Consider the following 21,843-nt stretch of genomic DNA (forward strand, 5'->3'; position numbering starts at 1 on the left):
GAGAAACTGACCAATTTTTTTTTTAATTTGCCATTAAATTAGATAACAAATTACTTGTATTGTGTAATCAGTTACTAATAATTGGAATAAAGTGGGTAAAGAATTACTTATGGCACTTGGCTCACCCATCAGGATTACAGTAGGAGACAAGAATATCACTGTAACTCATGTAGACAGTGAACTTTAGATCATATGCATTCATTCTTTCCAGTATGGAGCCATGCAGGAAGAACAGTACTATCTTTGTGATAGACTTTGGACTGCTTATGCTTCACTCTGGCTTGGAGCCATAGAAATAAAGGGCTTTAAAAAATCTTACTAAGAAAAAGCAGCAGCAGTTACTCAGTCATAAGCCGGTTCATTTATAAGCCAACCCCCCAAGATGGATAAGTAAAAATGGACATTTTTTATAACCCGTTCATAAGCCGACCCTGTACTTCAGGGGTCAGCAAACTTTGGCTCCTGGGCCATCAGGATAAGCCGCTGGTGGGCCGAGATGGTTTGTTTACCTTGAGTCTCCGCAGGCACGGAGGTAAACCTAAGTAAACAAAGTGTCCCCGCACGCCAGCTGCTTACCCTGACGGGCTGGAATAGCAACTGGTGGGGAAATTTTTGGGGGGGAAGAAGCTGGGGGTCAGGGGAGTAACCCCTGTGACCACCCCCCACATGACCCCACCCCTAGCCCAGGATCCCCACACTCTCCCCATCCCATCCCTTCCCACCTTATCTGGGGAGGGCTAGGGGAGGATGTCCCTGGCCTGGCTGGAGCTGCTCCGGCAGTCTGGGCAGCGCAGCTGCAGCCTGCTCCGGCGGGCCAGACCAGGTGGCGCAGCCGCAGCGTGTTCCAGCGGGCTGGGCCGGGCGGCACAGCTGCAGTGTGCTCTGGCAAGGCCGGGTGGTGCAGTCACAGCCCGCTGTGGGGGGCAGGGCCAAGCAGCACGGCTGCAGCCTGCCAGCCCTGGAGCTGCAGCTGCTTTGGAGGCTGGAGGGAGAGCAGCGTGGCCAGAAGCGGAGAGACTCTTGCTCCGACCTCTTCCCTTCTGGCTCTGCTGGCTGTGCTGCCTATCCTTGCTCCCTCTGTTGGGGGGAGGGGCCGTGTCCCACCTCTCCCTCTCTATACCCGTTCATAAGCCGACCCTTCTCTGGTGCTTCTCTTTTTTACTAAAAAAAATTTGGCTTATGAACAAGTAGATACGGTACTTTTGGGGATCAGTAAACTTCCTTATTCTATCTAGTACCTCAGCATAAAGGAGATGAATATATGGATGTGAGGCTAAGCTGGGCTCTAGTGTCTTCGGTATATGCTACTTAATTTTAGAAAGTGCTTGTTCCTCAAATAGCGGGTTTTTCACTTTACGTTACTATGATTTTGTGTCACGTCCTTCAGGGTAAGGACTGTCCTTTACTAAATGTTTGTATCGCTCCCAGCACAATAGGGTCCTGAGGTTGCCACTTCTGCAGTATAAATAGTGAAGTTGACAAAAGTTTAAAAAATTGTAGATTCAGAACTTACATAATTTTGGGCTTGCTCTGTGTAGAGCAGGGAGGCAAACCTTTCTATCAGCAGTACTGCTCCAAGTCCAAACAACGTCCTGCCTTCCTGATGCACTCTACTGTGCAAAGTATGGCTGGGCACAAGCAGAAGATTTGCTCCAGACTGTGTGAGTGAGAGAGAGATTAATTCTGCAGTGTGGTTTATGGGTATTATGCCCATAACTCAGAAATTACCGCAATACATGGGTTTCAAGAGTCTTTTTCCTACCAGAATAGACACTTATTTTCTAAATTTTTGTTAGTCCAGATTTTTAAAGCTTTTTTGTAACCTTAAAATTCCATCAGCACTTTTAAATCTTAAGGCTTTATGCTTTTTGGTTTAAATGTTCTGGGCCATAAAATGGAAGATGGTCTTTGACCCCTTCCTACTATGAATATTTAATAACTGAATCCACACTTGTAAAAGTATCTGTACTGTTAATTTAAAATGAAAAAAGAAGGAAAATAAACTTGCCATTTCTTCCACGCTGCATTTCAAACAGGCCTGTGCCTTGACACAACATTACCAACTCTAACAGTTCAGTCTACAGATCATTCAGTTCTTGGCCTCCATACTGAGTCAAACCAGCAAAAATGTGGTTGTAATGGTGCTTTTTGTGACATTGACTCTTGTACAGGGGTAACCAGCTTAATTCCACCAACTCACGTTTTGTTGAGCTTTATACATGCCTTCAGAGCAGGGCTTTGGAGCGGAGCCCAGAGCTGGAGCGCGAAGCCCTGCCTCAGAGAAGGGTAATTTTGTTAAAGGCACCTCCCTTAGCGTTCTAATTAACACATCTTGATTAGACTGTTAATGGCCTAACTGACCTTTGTTCTTTCAGTTTGCAGTGTTGATGTGGGTATTCACATATGTTGGTGCTTTGTTTAATGGTCTGACATTACTGATACTGGGTAAGTGCTTTAAATTGTCTTAAATACTTTGACTTGCAAAATAACCCTGGAAAAGTATTGAAGCCTCTTAAATGCTTTGTGTATTTAGCAGTACAACAAAATGTAGGGTGTTGCATGATCTTTTATTTTATTTTTTTAGATTGTGGAATTATAAAAATAGTATTTTTGAATTTCATTGTTTGTCCTTAGGTTGCCGACTTTCAGGACAAAACAACATCATTTAAAAAGTTATATTCAGTTTTGCTCATTGTTTTCCAGGCTGCCTGTAGTTCTTACTTTCAAATTGCAGTTGCCTTGTATAAATTATATGATGATGCAAAACTGGTTACTGTCATGTTCCGCCAGGATGGCAAAGACCTGAATTGTAACTAATACAGTATTGCTACACAACAGCTTTTTCTTATAAGATCCATTTAAATTACAATAACCTAACCATTTTTGCATTTTGATTTAGTTTTTTTTTTTGCCTTTTCTAAAAAATGTCAGACTGTGAATTTAAATTTTAAATTTTGGTTGAGTGACTTCTTTATCTTGTTTGTATTTAAACCCGCTCTGTTCCTTTCCAGCTCTGATTTCACTCTTCAGTGTTCCTGTTATTTATGAGAGACATCAGGTGAGTGCTTAATGTCTGACATTCACAAATGTCTGATTAAAAATTACTCCTGTTGAATCAGAAACACTTAAGAATGAATAACTAGAAATCTGATTTTAGTCTCCTAAACCTTTAACCTCAACACCTGATATTGTTTCTGAAGATTGCCAGTGCAGGTTCCTGACAATGTTCCAATGAGTAGTACAATTAAAGCCCATAGTGCATTGTGCATCTCCCCTCTTCTTTAGGAAATATGTGAAGGCTCTCCCAGCAAACTAATTATAAGAGAGGTTTGCTTAGTATGATTTCACCTTCTCTCCCTCTGATCCCGATTTGTTCAGTACTAAAGTAGCAATATCTGAGTTATGTAAAATCTCAGTAAGTACTTTATATAGTTTTTTGAGAAGCCACTTTGGAGCTGGCATTCCAGACACTTATCCCTGAGCCCATGTGATCTGTAGAACTGGTTAACACATGTAGGGGGAGCTTGGCACAGTCTAATGCTCCTCTGGTAAGTCTATTGAAGACAGTAATTGCCTGGAAGGACAGGAGATTGTAGCAGTACTAGGCAGGAATTGTATCCATCAGGGCATAGTTGACCAGGGTGAGCACTGACATAGGAATTCCCTCTCTTCTGAAAAACATCTGTACAATAAAGACCAGTGTAAAGGGGCAATGCAGTGAAGAAGGCAGCAAGGACCAAATACAATGAGGCATACAGGGCAGTTTCGGGATGCTCCCATCATCTGCTCTCAAACCCACCTGCACAGCAAAGATCACTCAGCACCAGAAAAGAAGGAAGTACCCACAAGATGAAGGGAAGTCACATGGCCCTGGAGGAGGAAGACTGACAACTTACCCTGGCTGCAGGCTGATTTAAATCACCAGCTGCTCGTTGCTTTCTGAAAGTATAAAAATAATCCCTTTAAAATGCCCAACCTCACTTCAATCTCTGAGGGCAAAGGGACGCAAAGGAACTGAATGAATCCCAGTACATCCTGGCTCCCAGTGAGACATGCTGAAGACAAACAAGGCTCTCCTTGTGCACTCTGTGTCAGACTGATCCTGATAGTCATGATGGTATTCTGTGTGCTAAGCCTACAGGTCAAATGATTGTCAGGTGTTTGAGGTAGATTTTTTTTGACGTTGGAGGGAAGTCCAAATGTTTGAGGTAAATTAATCAAAAGCTTGCAGTCCTTGAAAGTTGGCAGCTCATAGGTTCTGCTATCCAAATAGTCAGAGGGGAATAGGCCCCATGTTTTCATTACAAAGGAATTATTTCTTATAAAAGACAGAGCTCACGGGGCTCTGCAGTGGAGTGATCAAGTGTACCAAAATAATGAGCTTTCAAGAGAGACTCTGCCTTGGCAGAAGCTGAGAGATTTAGCAGTTTTACTGTCAATTTCCAGGGAAATTTCTGAACCACTGGTGAGAAACTCCTACTGGTGATAATGTGTAACTAGTAATATACATTTTTATGGTGGGCTCCATCCCACCCTTCTGCAGTCCAGCTTGGCTGTTCTGTTTCAGTGGTAATAAACTACTTTTTGTAACATCCTCATGGCATAGTGACAAGGAGTAAAGCCAGTTGCCATTCAGAGCACATAATTGGCCCATGTGCAGACTTGACTGTTTGGAACCTGTTAAACTCCAATGTGCCAGCCAGCATTCGGTTGATCACCTCCTTCAAAGTGTCATGTGAGCTCTAGTAACTGTCCAGGTGTATGTGGAGAATAGCAGAAGGGAACTGCGATATCTCACTTGTTCAGAGCATTGTGCTTCTAAAAGTATATGTATACAAAGACCCAATACTGCACTGTCAGGAAGAGCCCAAGAATGGTTGTAACTCTTAATGTATAAATTACCACCTGGAGTTGGAGTTGTCAGTATAAGTAGTTCCTCAAAATAAAGCAAACCAGAAGCATGAACAGTACATTTGTTTTTGTGCATACAAGAGTCTTGGTTGTGCACTCTGTGTGGGAGGAGTCTGAAGAAAAGGGCAGTTTGAGCTGCTAAGAATTAGACTACTTATATGGAAGAAACACATGCAACACTAGGATATACTGATCATGGTGTTTGCAGGTGTACATATATATTAATCCCTACTGCATCACATGCATTTCAAAAAGCAAATAGTGATGGTGACTTACTGCACGAGCTGGTTAGAATCTAGGAACCTACAGTAGCAGGCCTTTCCATGTTCAAAACAAGGGTTTCACTATCTTGCCACTTTGTGTTGCCTGTGGCTGGGAGGGGCAAAGACTAGTGAGATTTTCCTGCAGGTGGATGTATTGATTCAGCTTCCTTTTCGCAGTGAGTCTCAGTATCTGTCCATCTGCTATTATTCTGGGAAAGTCTCTTCCTTCACCACACAGCACTGTTTATACTAGAAGCTGGGCTGTTTCATTTACTGGCTGGTAGAGATGCAAGCAGAATAGTTTTATGCCTGTGATTTGCAAAAAAAAAAGCACATGAAACCCCAGAATAAACAAAAAAAAAAGGTCTGTTTGCTTGTCTTAGAATATTTCAGGGCAGTTAATGGAGCATAAACTAATTAGACAAGGAACAGTGATGACTTGCAAGTAATAAAGCAGCCTTGAGCAGCAGTAAAGCTAAACAGCTAACTTTTCTGTTTTCTCTCTTAAATTTCAGGCTCAAATTGACCATTATTTGGGACTTGTGAACAAGACTGCCAGAGATGCAGTGACTAAGTGAGTTTACGTTGGCTGTTTCAAACTAGCTTGTATAGCCTTTTTGATGTACATACAACACCTTGGGTATGTTAAGGAAGCTATATATAGTCATCAAGAGGAAAAAACTTATTAAAAACTGTGGGAGATTTACAGAATCAACTGATTCCTTGCAGGTCAGTTAAAAATATTTGATGGAAAATGTTTGAATCATGCAATTCTAATAGGAGTCCAGATAAGTGGATTTATATGCAGAGGACTTTAGGCCCTCAGCAGAGCAGGGCTGAGTGAAGAGGGATGTAGCAACTTTACTGCCAATTTTCTTATTGTTGCAAATTAATATATCTATGATAATTATCTGTAAACATTGACATTTTCAAGGCTACATTTATGCTATAATTACTGCTTTATTTCCACATTTAAATACCTTTTTAATTTTCTCTCACTCTTTCAGGATCCAAGCTAAAATACCTGGATTGAAACGCAAAACTGAGTAAAAAGCCTGAAGCAACTTCTCAATAGGAGTTCATCTTTCAGGGGGCAAATATTCATTTGAATTACATGGGGAGGGTCAGGGAATAGCAAAACCTTGACATTGCAGTGCAATTTCACAGATCTTTATATTTTAGCAGCACAGTGTTTGAGGAAAAATACCTGTTTTGACTGCTATGTGTTTCATCATCTTAAGTATTGTAAGCTGCTATGTATGGATTTAAAACTAATCATCTTTGTTTTTCCTGTGTGCAGCAGCACCAGCTAATGCAAAAGATTTGAGAAAGCTGTACATTGTGCTTCATCAGAGGTAGTCTTTCTGCATTCAAGAAAAGGTAGAGCGGAGGATAATATTTCCCATTTTGTGCACTGTGTATGGTCTGGGTAGGTTGAGGCAGATTTTCTAAAATGAGATGTTTAGAAGAATATACCATTAAGAAAGTTTGAAAAACTGGCTTTTTGGTATGAGTGTAGCTGTATTGTGATTTTATTGTTTTATCAATTGCATATATATATATATATATATATATAAAATAGTATTTCACAAAGCTTAGATCTTTAAGCTGCTCCACAGTGCTTGATATTTCAGAAAATGGACTGATTTTAGGACTAGCCATAGCGGACAAACTTGAAAAATAAAATATTTCTAGAAACACTACCATCTATTTAAAAAACAAATGAACTTGCACACACATAAAACTTAAAGCATACACTGTGTTGCACACACATAATCTGTGGAGCAAATATCTAATTCCTCAAATGTTTGAAAATGTCGAGCATTGTTATGCAAGAAATTACAAATGAAAACGTATACACTTGTGGTTTAAGCTGTATTGAACTAAGTCTGTGGAATGCATTGTGAAATGTAAAAACAAAAAAAACCAAGTATCAATAAAGCTTATAGACTTAAAGAATTTTGGTGTTTTGTCTTGAAGAGACTACCAGATTATAATACATATATTTATTACACAAGTCAGTCGAGCATCTGTCTTATGTAGTTCAGCACTTTGGAAAATTGAGAGAGATACGGAGTTAGTCCAGCAATTTTTCAGGATAACTTGTTGATTCTACTAACTTGACTGTAAAAATAAGATCAATGAAAATAGATAACCAAATTTATTTGACACACGGGTTTTCAAATAATTATTTGGCCATTGAAAAATAAATTCATGCATTAATATTGTCATATACAATATAATAATACAGCATTACTTCTGAGCATATTATATATAAAACCAAACCACATAAACATATACAAATCATATTTATTTAAATGTTTTCCTGATAGACACTATTGCTCTTAAATATTTTTCACAAATCACCATTTAGCAATTCATTCCATCACACAATTATTTTTATTCAGGATACAATCAACGTGAAAGGCCAATGTTACAACATAGGCAAAGAAAATGCTCACCTAACATGGTTACATTATCTTAATACAGAAAAGATTTCTTAATTTTTTATTTTTTTTTAAGACTACATGGGGTCTCCTATTATGTGTCTGACAAACTGATCTTTTGCAGAGTATTGTAAGGCAATAGTTCCATTTATTTAAAAAAAAAAAATCACTAAGCTTCCTCAAGCACTTTTGTGTTACATATATATTCATTACATTTTGATAATGCTTGCCTTCTCTCTTTTCTATGATATTTTATGGCCAATAGCTATATTTTTATTAGAGATGGGCAGGAACCAGAATTTCCATTTTTCAGGAAATTTTGTTTTGCTTTGGAACAAAAACAAGGTTTCCTGTAACCCACATTTACTTAAAAACACACACACACACAGGTTTGGGTCAATCAAACATTTCACTTTTTACATTTGTTTATAATATGAAATATATACCAAAACGAAAAGTTGTTTTGTTTTGGAATGAAAACTCAAAATGGAGCATTTTCAAAATGGAGCATTTCCACTATGTGGTAGTTTAGACTTTTTTAAAACTAAATTTCACTGAAATAGACAATTTCTGTCAAAAGATTTGGTTTTGAAAAAATGGCATTTTCTGATAAAAACGTTCCATTTGAATTTTCATTCAGTTCTATTTATTTTTGTTAATGTCACATACATGTTTCTAAACAGCATATGAATGGTTGCCAGATTAACCTAATCCCTTCTTACTGCTTTACCTGTCATTCATTATGTACAATTAGTACATCTCCGAGAAGCTCTTCCTGAGTAAAAGATGGGAAATGGTGCTTCTTGGTCTTGGACTCTTGTCCAAAGCAATTTACTAAACTTTTACTGTATAAGTAGTCAAATATAAAGCACAGACCCAAAGAGAGGGAGAGACACAAGAAGATAGCAGTATTTTTTAATGATTCCCCCTCCCCCGAAAAAAGTCCTTTGTACCCATATCATCCCTCAGAGTTGAGCTTAAATCCTGGCCTTGACCTGCTTCCCTCATGAGCCAGATACATTCCGCCCTTTAATAGATTGTTCATGTCAGTGACAAACAGGAGGTTCAGATAATTGCTTGTATAACAGTATGTATGTTCTTTCTGAAGGAAACATTTTGGAATTCAGTTGTGACAGTATTAAGAATAGTACCAGCAGAAAATGGGTGACCGTGTCAGATCTGGAAAAAGTGTTTGTGTTAAGCTCTCCTCAGGATGGAAGTTTATAGCACCATATGCAGAAAGCTGACAGTGGTGGGAGGCCTATTGGCAAACTCTTTCAAAGGCACTTCATGGATAGAAAACTTTGCAAATTAAATGTGTTCTTTTAAAAAATAGTGAACTTTAAAAATGTGTTACTTGGTTCATTTGGTTATTCAACGTGAATGTGAAACCCCCTGTGGTCATTTAAAAAAAAATACAAAGCCTTACTCACAATGCATAAAATTCCAAACGAGTTTTAACAGTTGTGTTAAAATGGGAACATTCCTGAAGGAAGATGTAAAGAAATGATTTTACAGATTCACAAATTAAATGCTGTTACATTTTAGGATTACTGGCTCTCTCAAAAGTGTTTGTTTGTTTGTTTTTAATAGGCTACAGTTGTAGCTGCTTGGAATAATTAAAAAATATTTAGCAAAAGCAGTTTAATGATTGAACTGTTCATTGCTGAGACCTAGGAACAACCTTTAAAACTTCAGCTTCCATCACAAAGGCATCACAGTCTTTCAAATACGAAATTGTAGTAGCACTCAATATTACTACACTCAGATTCCGAAAGTGTGTAATCCATGCAGCATTTTTGTTATGAAATTAGAGCAGCCAAAGCATTGTGGACTGGTGTGACTCTTCACTCCTCTGCAGTCACATGGTAATTGCAGCACCAGAAGCAAGGGAATTCCTCTTTCAAAGACATCTCCACACAAATACACTAAAAAAAGTTAATTGGTGATAAAGTTGTCTTTAACAATTAGCACTAGAATAATACTGTACAGATTGCAGGTTGTGTTTGCAGCTTCACCACATCCTTTTACTCCCAAACTGACCAGGTTTAGTATGGATGTCAATAAGAGAAAATGACTAAGGAGCCCTATGATACATTTTTGCGCAGTCACTTTTCAAAGAACAACACTGCTCCCTTATTCATACAACAACTGTAAACATCTAGTATGTGGGGTTTTTTTTACTTTCAGCATTTGCTCACAAATTATCCAGCTTGCTTCAGAGAAAAGTCGGACTGGTACAATGTCTAAATTTTAATCTTGGCTGTACCCCCAACTCATTGTGTGCCTTTGGGCAAAGTCACTGGTGTGTTGACGATCACTTAATAGCACATTGTAAACTGCTCAACAGTTACACTTGAACCAGTATTTGGTTTTGTGAGTCATGAAAATATGCATATTTCCATAGACCCAATAGCAATTCCTATGTGGATCAGATCAATTGTCCTGTCTGTGAAATTTTCCTCTGAATGAGCGTCGCATGCATCTGACGAAGTGGGTATTCACCCACGAAAGCTCATGCTCCAATACGTTTGTTAGTCTATAAGGTGCCACAGAACTCTTTGCCGCTTTTACAGATCCAGACTAACATGGCTACCCCTCTGAATGAGGTTCATACAGGATATGCAGACTAAGCATCTGTGAATAACTGATAGGAAAGATTTGTCTAATCGCCAATCTGCTAGGATTGTCATATCTCTGGGAATCAGTTTCTGCCAGCACTTTCATTTTTGACATTTCAAACATTGCCTCATCTTTCGTATGTAAAAAATGTAAGTATCTCACTACCATGGTCTAGGTCAACTGATACAAAGCAATACTTCAGCTGCCTCACAATGGCCTTTTACTTACTCCTTTTGCCTGTGCTAGGTCAATAGCTACTTTCTCTTGCAGCCTTCCTGCTTCTCATCTACATGAACTTCATTGTGTTATGGGTATGGTTAGTTGCTCATCCATCAAAACACTCTAGTTACACCTTACATTTCACTGACATTGCTTACTTTTCTGTTTGAGCTGCATTGCTATTTTCTGGATCTCTGTATGGCTCAACTAAGTTCTTGCAATTTGCCATTTAGCCATACTTGGAGTTTTCTTGCATTTCTGCTTACCTGTTTTTTGAGGATTATTAATAATAATAATAATCATATGCATTATACTGAATAGGAGCCCCACTCATAGACCAGTGCTTTCCTGCCTCTGGGCTATATAACCTCCAATCCGTCCTCTGCCTGATTCAGAGCAGAGACTTCAACCCGTCTCCCACCTGAGTGCCCAACATCCTTTACAATGATTGGGGTGGATTAGGCAGCTGAGAATGGGATCCAAAAAGCCAACAAGATGAGTGGGAAGACACCAAAGCTAATGAGGAGGGTGTAACCTAAGCCTAAGGGCTTGTCTACATGGTGCATTAATGTACACAAGCCAGGTGTAAATACTACGTCTGACCAGTGGGTCACACACTAACTGGCCCTGTGGAACCTGCTGGCTTGCTCTAAAAGTTCCTGAGTGTATCCTAGCATTGTACTGGGCTGAAGGGAGACCCTTTGGGAGACTCTGCCCAGGATTCACAACTGGGGCCCCTATCCTGGAGTTAGGTACTGAAATTCTTTGTTTTGGAAGAAATGCTGCTGCTGCATTGTGCCACCACCCCCTTATACACTTTAGTCCAGAGGCTAGGACACTGATGTGGGAGATGTGTGTTCAGTTCCTCTCCAGCTAACGTGGAGAAGGATTTTGGGTCTCCCACCTCTCAGGAGTATGTCTTAGCCCCTGAGCTATAGGATATGCTGGGGTGGGTCACTCTCAATTTCTCCTGTTGGAGCTGTTCCACTGTGGATAAATTATTAAATGAATAATCATAAAGGCATTGGGCCAGCAGGAGAGTTGAGTGGCTCTAGAGTAGGGCACTCCCCTGCAGGTGAGAAACCTAAATTCAACTCCCTTCTTCCCCTCAGGCAGAGGGGAGAATTGAATCTTGGACTCCCACACCTAGGTGACCAGATAGCAAGGGTGAAAAATCGGGACGGGGTGGGGGGTAATAGGTACCTACATAAGACAAAGCCCCAAATCTTGGACCTGTCCCTATAAAAGTGGGACCTCTGGTCACCTACCCACACCTCACATGAGTGCTCTAACCATGGACTAAAGGTTATAAGGAAGAGTGCCTCCTTGCCAGCTGATGGGGGCTTAGAATGTTCTCTAAGCATGACTCCTGCTAGGATTTAGGTTCCAAGCTGCTGGGTGGTATCTGGATTTAGCTGCTGAATTTTGGGTGGGTGCTTTGGGGGTCTTTTCCATCAGAGATGTAGGCATCTAGGGACTTCAGGTGCCTCTAGGTCAGTGGTCCCCAAGACTTTCATGGGTGTAGCTCCCAGGGGCAGAAGGGCAAGGGGGCCAAGGGTGGGTGTGGGGTCGCAGCTGGGAGCGGGTGTGGGGCCGGGAATGGAGCCACAGCTGGGAATGGAGCTGGGAGTGGGCCCGGGAGCAGAAGCCGTGGCTGGGCCACAGTTGGGGGCCAAAGCAGGAGCCGGGAGTGGAGCCACGGCCAGGGGCTGAGGCTAGGAGCAGGGCTCAGAGTGGAAGCTGTGGCTGGGCCATGCTTGGGGGCCAAGGCTGGGGCCAGGAATGGTGCTACAGCTGGGAGCCGGGGCCGCAGCGGGACTCTGGCAAAGCTGTGAGTGGAGCGGGGCTGGGTGGTTCTGCCCCCTGTGTCCCTCCCTAATGTTCCTCTGCACTCCTCTAGGGAGGGTGTGCCCCACAGTTTGGGGCCCACTGCTCTAGGGTAAGGGGCAGCTGAGCAGGGATTTTGGGAATGACAGTGATGCCTTTGGGACTCTACCCCGTCATGGTTAGTGTAAATCCAAAGCATGAGGTTTGCTATTCCTTATAACTTTTTATCCTGGTTTGTGATCTTTGAGGTTGTCATTCATATTATTTTTCTTTAAAATGTGTTAAATTTTCTGACCTGTGTTTGCTGAGTGTGACAGCCTTGATAGCCAAGTACTGAGAGTGTTTTAGCCTAGTCTTTGTGTTGCTACATAAATGGATTTTGGATGCCGTGTGGCAGCATGCTCTGAGAAGATGCTAAACACAGTGTTACAGTGGGGGGTGGACCATACCTGTTTACAAAATTCTTGATTAGTAAAATGAGTTACCTGCAGTCATCGCCTCCTGTACTTATAACATACTTGTCATCATGAGAAAAGCGTATGTTGGTAACATGAGCAGAGTGACCAAAATAACGCTTGTGTTTTGCCTATTAGAAAGAAAATAGAACGTTGCAGACAATAAACAAACTATTACAGCCATTAAAACCAAACAAACCCTATGTTCTCTTGCAAGTATATGAAAATACATATTTCATTTAGTGTAATACACTTCTAACCTACTGGTACTTCTTTGCCTTCAAACTGTTGTAAAACTGGTTAAACACAAAACTTAGCATCTTAGAGTAAAATAAAAGCTAAAATGTACACTTACAAATTTTTCTGTACATGGAAAGTCAAAAAGTTTCACTAGACCAAAATCATCTCCTGTCACTATATTTAAAGCAGCATGGGTCACACACGCACAGTTGACATCTGCTTTATCAGCGTTTCTTGGCCAAATCCCAATGACTTCATCTCCAAGAATGCTGCTCCAAAACATAAAAAAAGAATATAGTTATGAAGAAGCATGGGCCACCAGCTCTTCTGGACTAGTGTTATGGGCATAATGGTTGGCTCTACAGCAGGACAATGGTGGGTGACTATTAGTAAACTGCTCTCCCTAGGGATTCACCTTGTCCTTGTGCATTATTGCACCCAAATGCATCTTCATGGTATAGAGAGAGCACCCCATGTGCTCATTTTCCCTCATGCCCTAGACCATAACACAAGTCCCCTCAAGATGCACAAACTCACCCCTCATGAGGCACTGCCCCCCCCTCATGTGAGCTATAAATACATCCTGCCTCAGTGAGACACTCTTCCTTTCCCCCACATTTATGCTCCCACTCGCACTGAAATTTTATAGCAGTGATGCCTCCTAGTAGTACTCCTTTCCTGGGCCCTAACTGCTCAAGTGAGGGGATTACTGTTTGTATCTAGAGTGTTTCTTAAAATTGCTGTTTTTTCCTCACTTAGACTGTTTGCCTACATATCAGCTGTCAAATGTATCTGCACCCTCTCCTACATTCTCTGACAGAAGAAGCCATAATAATTACATTGCAGTCTTGTGTTTGCTTGATAACAAAGCAGTAAGAGCGCATGTGTTATTCAATCGTTCGCTTGTTCCCTAAGAGCTAAGCTTGTGTTTATTGTCATCTCACTGGATACTGGCAGTTCTTCTGATTAATGCCTGTACCAATGGCATTAGTATAGTTCATTATTCATTACAGTTTTAAACCACACTGTAATTAAAAAGCTATAGAGGGTAAATTGGCCGCGCTGTTCAACCAACATTACAGCTCTGTCTACACTAAGTGTTCTGCCATGTATTTTTAATCAGGTTGTAACTCAGTTATAATAACCATATTTAAGTAGTGGCCATGCAACAGCTTTTTCATAACATGACCATGTCAGCCCTGCTGTCTTTCTAGCCACATCTATCATGCTGCCTAACTGTGTATGTATTGGTGCATTCTGGTAAAATGTGGTAAGTGACCGCAGAGTACCTCAGCAAGGGAAAGAGTGACTGAAGGGCTACACACAGAGTGGCACCAGCAATGCATAAAGCAATGCATTCTGGCATATCAGGCAGCTCAGCTGGCTGGGAGTAAAGGGGACTGGTCAAGAGTGATTACACAGATGTGGGTAGGGGATAATCCTGAGTACCAGCCACAGTGGGTGTGTGAGTACAAACCATGTACGGCAGCAACTGTGACACCAACTAGTTATAAATTCATTCTAAAAGTACAGTGCAGACAAGGCCTCAGAAAAGCAAAAGAGCTGGCGTTCTTCATATAATAGTTTTGCAAATCTAAAAGAGCCCAAAACTCTGTGAATCCCAGCACTAGCTGCACTTTCATAACAGTACCTTCACTTATCCTATTTCTGTAGTACAGAGTCATGCACAAACAGTTGCTTGTAAAAACAAGTTCTTTGGTTTTTAGACATTTCATCACCTTGTCCATGTGGCCCATGTGATCTTTTCTATTAGTGTGGCATCTACCACTTGCTTTCCCAGTGGCACTTCATGAACCTGACGTTTATAGGCACCGGTTGATACCTGAATGTAGAAAGAGTATATTAACTTTTCTCCAAATGTATTTTGATGTTATTTCAATATTTAAAAATTAAAAATTTATTTCTTAACAGTAATGGTTTCCAGAGGGACAATATAGTAATTTACCTATATCTCTAAATTTATAGCTTTCCTTCGGCTTTTGTAATTGAGTTATATACAATATAAGCTAATCACAACAAATTTACAATATGAACTAACGATTTGGCTGTTGAATGATCATCTTATACTAATAATCCATTGCTGATGGATAATCTCTCAATCAGATTATTATCTGTACTATCTCACATCTTCCTGTCAAAACTGGCAAGCATCAAAGACACCTTGGAAGGAAAACATGAACCATTTGGGTTCATGTACTTTAGTACTGTTGACTTGGACAAAAATATGTGAGATACTGTATATTATCTGCACTAATCTGATTGTGAGATTATTCACCAGCAGTGGATTATCAGTATGATCTGATCATTCAACAGTTCTGAGAACACAAGGGAAACTGCTATGGTACTAAAACTAACTTTGCTTCTAACTAATAGAGAGCTTTTGCATAGCTACTTGTTGCTAGCAGATCCTCTTGCTATGTGATGATATACATTGCACTAGGCTCAGTCTTAGAGAGATGGCATTTTTCATACAGTATCTGAGAGTAAAGAGAAGGCTTTATGCTCTCAGCTTCCATAACAAAAATTATAGGTCAAAACATTGCTGGCCCCTTGAAGCAGTGCAAGGTAAAACAAAATCCCCACTCCCTGAGTCCCCTTGCAAGAACTAGCCACCCTTGCAGTCCTTGTGCAAGGACTACTACTTCTTTTGTGATCCCAAAGGGGCAATGATATTTATGAAAGACAAGGATCTGCCCCCTTGGATAGCATAACCTTACCTTGGATAGCATAACTGCCCAGCTGTGGAGGAGAGCACATGCTGTACCTCCCCCTTAAAAGGAGTAGCAACAGGTATGCTCCCCACACACATTTGGGAGATTCAAAAGGTGACGTGCACACTACCTCATGCAGCTCCCTGTAGCACAACGTCTTTGATGATGATCAGTGCTCTAAAGGCATATTTGAGCCCTAAGGGTACAGAGTACTTGTGTGTGTGACCAGCCTTTTTCTGTAAACTTTTCAGAACACAATAGTGAAAGAATGTTGTGACAGGTTGGACACACACACCCTGGGATGTCACCTGGTGTGCTGCGAGACCCCTGAGTCTACCTGTTCTGCCAGCCTGACTTGCTGAGCCAGGCTCTTAAAACATCCTCTAACACACACAGAGGCAGGATCACACCCAGCTGCAGATCAGCTCTCGGAAGACTCAGCTTAAGGGACTTGCTCCAGCACTCAGATGTCCACCTCCCTTGGAGTACAGACCCAAAGATATATTATGACATTCGCCCCCTCCCTCAGTGTGGAAGAGGGGGTACACAACTACAGCCCGACTGCGCTGATGGCCCATCAACAAGAGACAATGGACTGTAAAAGAGCTTTTGTCTCCCTGTGAACGTGTGGGTCAGACTGTGAAGAATGGCTACAGGGGCCCTACAGAGTCAGGTGGTCTTGTTACCTGATACTAAAACATTATCTGGGACTTCTTGTCACTTTCCACTGTAAGGGAAGGGGGTGGGGGGGCAAGCTAGGAAACAACGGACGCCCGCTTTATGCTAATCCTATTTAAGGGTGGGCAGTGAGGTAATCCTGGTTGTGAGAGCTCCCCTGCTTCCCCACCCAAGATGACTGCTGGAAACAACTAAGACTGAACTGGGGGAAAGAACTGAACCCAGGCTGGAAGGGTGTCTGGCCTGTGAAGAAGATTATTAGAACCACATTTAGGATGAGAACTTACATGTAACCAGTTTCTTTAGTGTATTAAGCTTAGTTTGCATGCTCTGTTTTATTTTCTTAGTAATCTGCCTTGTTCTGTCAGCTATCTCCTTAACTAGTTAAAATACACCTGTTATAGTTACATTTATTTCTGGTTTATAATATAACCCAGTTTATGTGATTTCTAACTAAGGGGAAGGAGCAAGAAGTTGTGTACACCCTCCTCCACATTAAGGGAAGAGGTGAATTTCATATAATTTTGGGTTTGTACTCCAAGTGGAGGGGGGGTGAACATCTGGGTGCTGTGGCAAGCCCCTTAAGCTGAGCCTTCCCAGAGCAGATCTCTACCTCTCTGTGCAGGTGGGTGTGGCCCTGCCTGTGTGCTTGGCTGGAAAAGGCTGGGGACCCTAACCCAGCAAGGCCAGGTAAAGGGGACTCAGGCTGGCAGAATAGTCTGACTCTGGCATCCCAGCACACCAGGGTGACATCCCAGGGGGTCCAATCTGTCACAAATGTACCCATTTTTATTGTTCTACCATTACTGTGTGTGCCTGTACTCTAGACCCAGCTTTTACCTTCATGAGGCCAGGTAATTCTACCATACTGATAAGTCCTAATATAACTGTAGTTACAAATCCCTAGATTCATTAATCCTTAACTCCAGCCCAACAGCTATTTGTTATTGCAGTTTTGAATACAGGAATTTTGATGAAAATTGGGATGCTGGTTATACTCACTTGCATGCTAGTACCCCAAAATGCTCTTTGAACTCACAGATCATTTCATAGCAAGGCTTGTACTTGTTTCTTGGGACAACTGATAAATTTGGAGGAACAGAGCTCTTTAGATCACAGATTATCAGGGTTGGAAGGGACCTCAGGAGGTCATCTAGTCCAACCCCCTGCTCAAAGCAGGACCAATCCACAGACAGATTTTTACCCCAGTTCCCTAAATGCCCCCCCAGATTGAACTCATAAACCTGGGTTTAGCAGGCCAATGCTCAAACCACTGAGCTATCCCTGCCCACTTTAATCTTATCCTTAAGGCCAGACTTTTGGAAGGCTTTTTACATGCTTAATTTTGTTCCTTTAAGTGTTTGATGATCAATTAATGAGAGGAACTCTAAACCAACTGCATGACCACCTAAAACATACCTGAATATATCTGCTGTCTGCCGAAAAATCCATCTGAATGACAAAACTTGGAATGTCTTTGCAATAGCCTATCCGGTTTAAGGTTGTGCCTTGGGTGAGGTCATAAAAATCGACAGTATGTTCTTGTGAGCCAACAGCCAAAAATCTGTTATCTGGGCTGATTCTAGACAACAAATCATGAAGCAGGGATATAATTTGCTGTATTGGTGCATTTGTTAAGATTTTTGTTTGCTTTGATCCACTGTTCTTAAGGTACAAAAGTTCAATCTTTTCTAAGAAAAGACTGACAAACAATAACAAGTTCTGATCGAGACCAAACCTCACCACTTATGTTGAATCAGAAAGAAACACTGATGCTTGAAGCATATGTAGTTAAGAATTGTTAATATTTCATTATTATAAAGTGCCTAACAATATGGGCAAAGTACCATTTATCCTTTGAGGCTGAGATACGGGATTTCCCAGTGCTATGTGGTGATATTGTAATGTAACATTAACTCCTCTTATTAAAAGTCTAATATGCAAAGATTACTAGCTGTATTCAGGTGGAGATTAGACTTCTAGACTTTAAGCCTGAAGGGGCCATCATGATCACCTAGTCTGACCTTCTGTAGAGCACTAGCCACAGAACTTCAGCCACCCATTCCTATAGTAGGTCCATAACCTTTGTCTGAGTTATGGAAGTCCTCTAATCTTGATTTAAAAAGACTTCATTTAAAGAGAATCCATCCTAGTTCAATCAGGAAATGACCCTAAATAAGGACTGCGGGTTTAGGGCCATATTGTCCTATTTCAACTGAATTTCTGATGTACCTGATATCCTGAATAGCTGATTTCCGGTCTCGTTTTTTGCCCCAAACTTTAAGACTGTTTACAAGTAAGATGACAAATTCTCCATTCTTCATTCCAATAGCTATCATCTCACCATCAGGACTATATGCAGCACATCTTGCAGCATGGCCTAAATTCACTTTATTCAGCAATTTCTGTATCAACAAAAACAATGATTTCTTACTAGTTTTTTCTCTGTAGAAAACTATAAAGTAATAAGTCTCTTTTAAGCAAAGCTATCTATAAGAGAACAAAAAGACACTTACTTAAAAGAAAATTGTATAGTTTCCTCAAAATGACAGTCTGAAATTTCACATAGTAAGTCACTTCTCACCAGACAGACATTGTAAAATAAATTTGAAAGTAAGGCTTTGATTAAAATGGACATTTCAGTGCTTCCAGTCATCTTGCACTGAACTCATTACAAGGAGGTAGCCCAGCAAAAAAGGCTGTAAAATCAGTTTCTATATGGGTTTAAACACTGATTTGAATAATTTATTTAACTATTAAATATGAAGTTCTTTTGATTTGTTAAACCAATTAATGCCATCAATGTTCCTACTTCTTCATTTACCTTACTGTGTTTATATTAAATGTAGTTGATATTAAAAAATGGTCCATACTATTTTTGAGCCACTGTCAGGTAGTTTGGATGCAAATTATTCCAGTAAAGGGATGCTTTTATTATCTTATTCCACATAGATACCCAAGCAAAACAAGCTATAATGGTAAAAGTGTGAGCTTTGCTGGTATAACTGAATCTACACTAGGAACTTCTGCCAGCACAGCTTTGTTGTTCAGGGATTGCATCTCTTCACATACCTGACAGACGTAACTATGCTAGCAGAAGTCTGTAGTGTAGACATAACGCAGGTCCAACCAGATAATTAATGCAAATTTAAGACTAAGATACAGCTCTGGGGGCTACAGAACTTAAGTGGTGGTGGAAGAAGGTATTATGTTTGCAGACAGGGAGTTTTGGAGCATTTTCAACACAATTTTTGAAGGCACCGTGTGTATTTTCCCCGCTGCTGGCTCTGTGCACCCTAGCTGTTTGCATTCAATTAGAACATTGACCCAAGCCATTCTATATCTTCTAAATTTTGTTTTTAAATACATTTTACAGTGCATGCATGACAGAAAGCACTTCTTAAGCCTGGGAAGTTTCAAATAGCTGCACATCTCAGCAAAATGCAGATGGATTTCTTTTAGAAACAGCAATGAACCATACCACCAAAGGCTCACCTTTTCACACTACAGATTAATATGGGAACAACATGGAAATATAGGGACAAACGTGCTCAGTATATGTGCATGCTTCAAAGAGAGTTGCATACATGAACAGAGGGCAACACATAGCTCACAGTTGAAAATAATCTTGATTACGTAATGATCCTGCTACTGATGACATGCTTCTTAGTTTAAGTGGTACTCACTTTGTCACAGAGGTCCCAGATTCTTGCTGTTCCATCATTACTTGCAGTGATAAATATGTCTTTTGTGGGGTGAGCTGCTAAACCCCAAATCTCTCCTTCCATGTGATTGTCAATCAGCAGGTTTGAAGCAGCATTTTTTTCTCCTACTTCAAGTATTTCCCCATCTTTGGTTCCCACTAAAATTTTGCCCTGTTGTAGTCAAAATATGGTGAGAACCAGATTATCAAAATAATGCACATAATATCAACATATTAAAATATAAGACGTGTAACAGAGAACTTATTGTAACTAGTCTTGATTTATGCTTCATTCAGCATCTTGAACCAATATATTAAGTGAACTAGTCTTTCATTTCCAGAGGCCAATTTTCAAATCCTGGTTTAGATCCCTAGGGTTTTTTTTGCCCAGATTATAGAGTTTATATATAATTTGGCATGACTGGCAGACTCTGCTCATGAGAGACACAGAAGTGGAGTAGCAGTGATGTTGGAAGGATTCAGATGCAGTGGCAGGCTTCACAATAAATTGTAGCACCTGCATATGTTATCAGTCCTTGACTGCCATGAACACAACATTCATCCACAAGATTAGGAAAAAATGTCACCGTTTTCCACATTCTTTATCTTTCATTATTTTTATCTTATATTCTTTTACCACTGAATCTCTGTATCTCCTCCACAGTCAAATATACTCATCCACTGTCAGGTAATGACATTAACTGAAAACAGGTGGTTATAACACTTAGGTCAAATTCAGAAATGATACCAAAGGGGGTGTAATTTAGACCTCTTTGGGCTAATTTAGACTTGCTTGGGCCTGATTCTCATTTATGCTAAGGACTCCTTTACACTGTCGGAAATGTGCGAAGGAGTCAATGTAAATGATCATTAGGGAATCTTATGCTCAGTTAGATTTTCTTAGACGTGCTCTACCTATACTTAATGTACTCTAAGTTGGTCTAACTTACACTGCAAGGAGTTGGAAGAAAAGTGTAAGAAGAGGTAAATTAAAGTAGAGTGAGACCTACTTATTAATGATTTAGAGATAAGTAATATTATTATTATTGCCACTGAATTTGAACCTCTGACTGTAGTTCACTAACACAAGATGTTTAGAAGATCAAGGATATTCTGAATTCCTAGGATCCAATAATGTGAAGTTAAATTGAGCCAATATCATTATGTATCAGCATGTGCAAATAGCTGTTAGACATGTACTGTTTGTGCCTAAAAATGTAGATGTGCAATTGTTTGCTCATTACCATAAAAGTCAGGCTGTAATGTCTACATTTTACTGGTGCACAAAAAAATCAACTATTCAGGCTGAGTTACAAAACTTTTTACTTTTTTTTTATATTAAATAGAAAACTATTTATAATTAACATGTTTAGGATTATAGTGTATTCTATTACTGATTTCAGGATTATGCAGTTTAAATCAAATGTTGCAATTCACCTTTTAAAATAGTATTCTTTGTCTATCATTTACATCTAAAAATACTGCCATGTATTACACAAATACAAAACAAAAATATTTGTTTTTAAGAGCTGATGCACATGAATCAATATTATAAATCTCCAAGGTCTAAATTTAGCAAGGTACTTAAAAGCATTGCTTAACTTTAAGCATATGAGTAGTTCCACTGACTTCACTTGAGGACCAAATAAGGGTCTAAAGCCAATTCTGCCCTCAGATGCATGTGCGACTCCCATGAAGGAGGAGGAATAACTCAGTGGTTTGAACATTGACCTGCTAAACCCAGAG

The 21,843-nt window shown here is 40.2% G+C and overlaps 2 protein-coding genes across 6 annotated transcripts in view; one reads left to right on the forward strand and one right to left on the reverse strand.

Annotated features, from left to right (window-relative positions):
- Positions 1–7,133, forward strand: part of RTN4 (reticulon 4) — a 124,349-nt gene extending 117,216 nt beyond the window's left edge. For all 5 annotated transcript variants that reach the window (XM_039531368.1, XM_039531369.1, XM_039531370.1 and 2 more), the window contains 4 exons: positions 2,376–2,445; positions 3,012–3,058; positions 5,690–5,748; positions 6,182–7,133. In XM_039531368.1, coding sequence (XP_039387302.1) covers positions 2,376–2,445; positions 3,012–3,058; positions 5,690–5,748; positions 6,182–6,224 — 219 coding nt within the window. In that variant the 3' untranslated portion in view covers positions 6,225–7,133. The remainder of the gene's footprint in view (positions 1–2,375; positions 2,446–3,011; positions 3,059–5,689; positions 5,749–6,181) is intronic.
- EML6 (EMAP like 6) overlaps positions 1–21,843 on the reverse strand; it is a 374,873-nt gene that overhangs the window by 10,580 nt on the left and 342,450 nt on the right. The window contains exons 36-41 of the mRNA XM_039531367.1: positions 20,081–20,269; positions 18,627–18,799; positions 17,814–17,976; positions 14,724–14,827; positions 13,100–13,253; positions 12,775–12,875 (exon numbers count right to left, since the gene is read on the reverse strand). Coding sequence (XP_039387301.1) covers positions 12,775–12,875; positions 13,100–13,253; positions 14,724–14,827; positions 17,814–17,976; positions 18,627–18,799; positions 20,081–20,269 — 884 coding nt within the window. The remainder of the gene's footprint in view (positions 1–12,774; positions 12,876–13,099; positions 13,254–14,723; positions 14,828–17,813; positions 17,977–18,626; positions 18,800–20,080; positions 20,270–21,843) is intronic.

Source organism: Mauremys reevesii, linkage group 3, assembly GCF_016161935.1.
Source record: "Mauremys reevesii isolate NIE-2019 linkage group 3, ASM1616193v1, whole genome shotgun sequence".
Classification (NCBI taxonomy): Eukaryota; Metazoa; Chordata; order Testudines; family Geoemydidae; genus Mauremys; species Mauremys reevesii.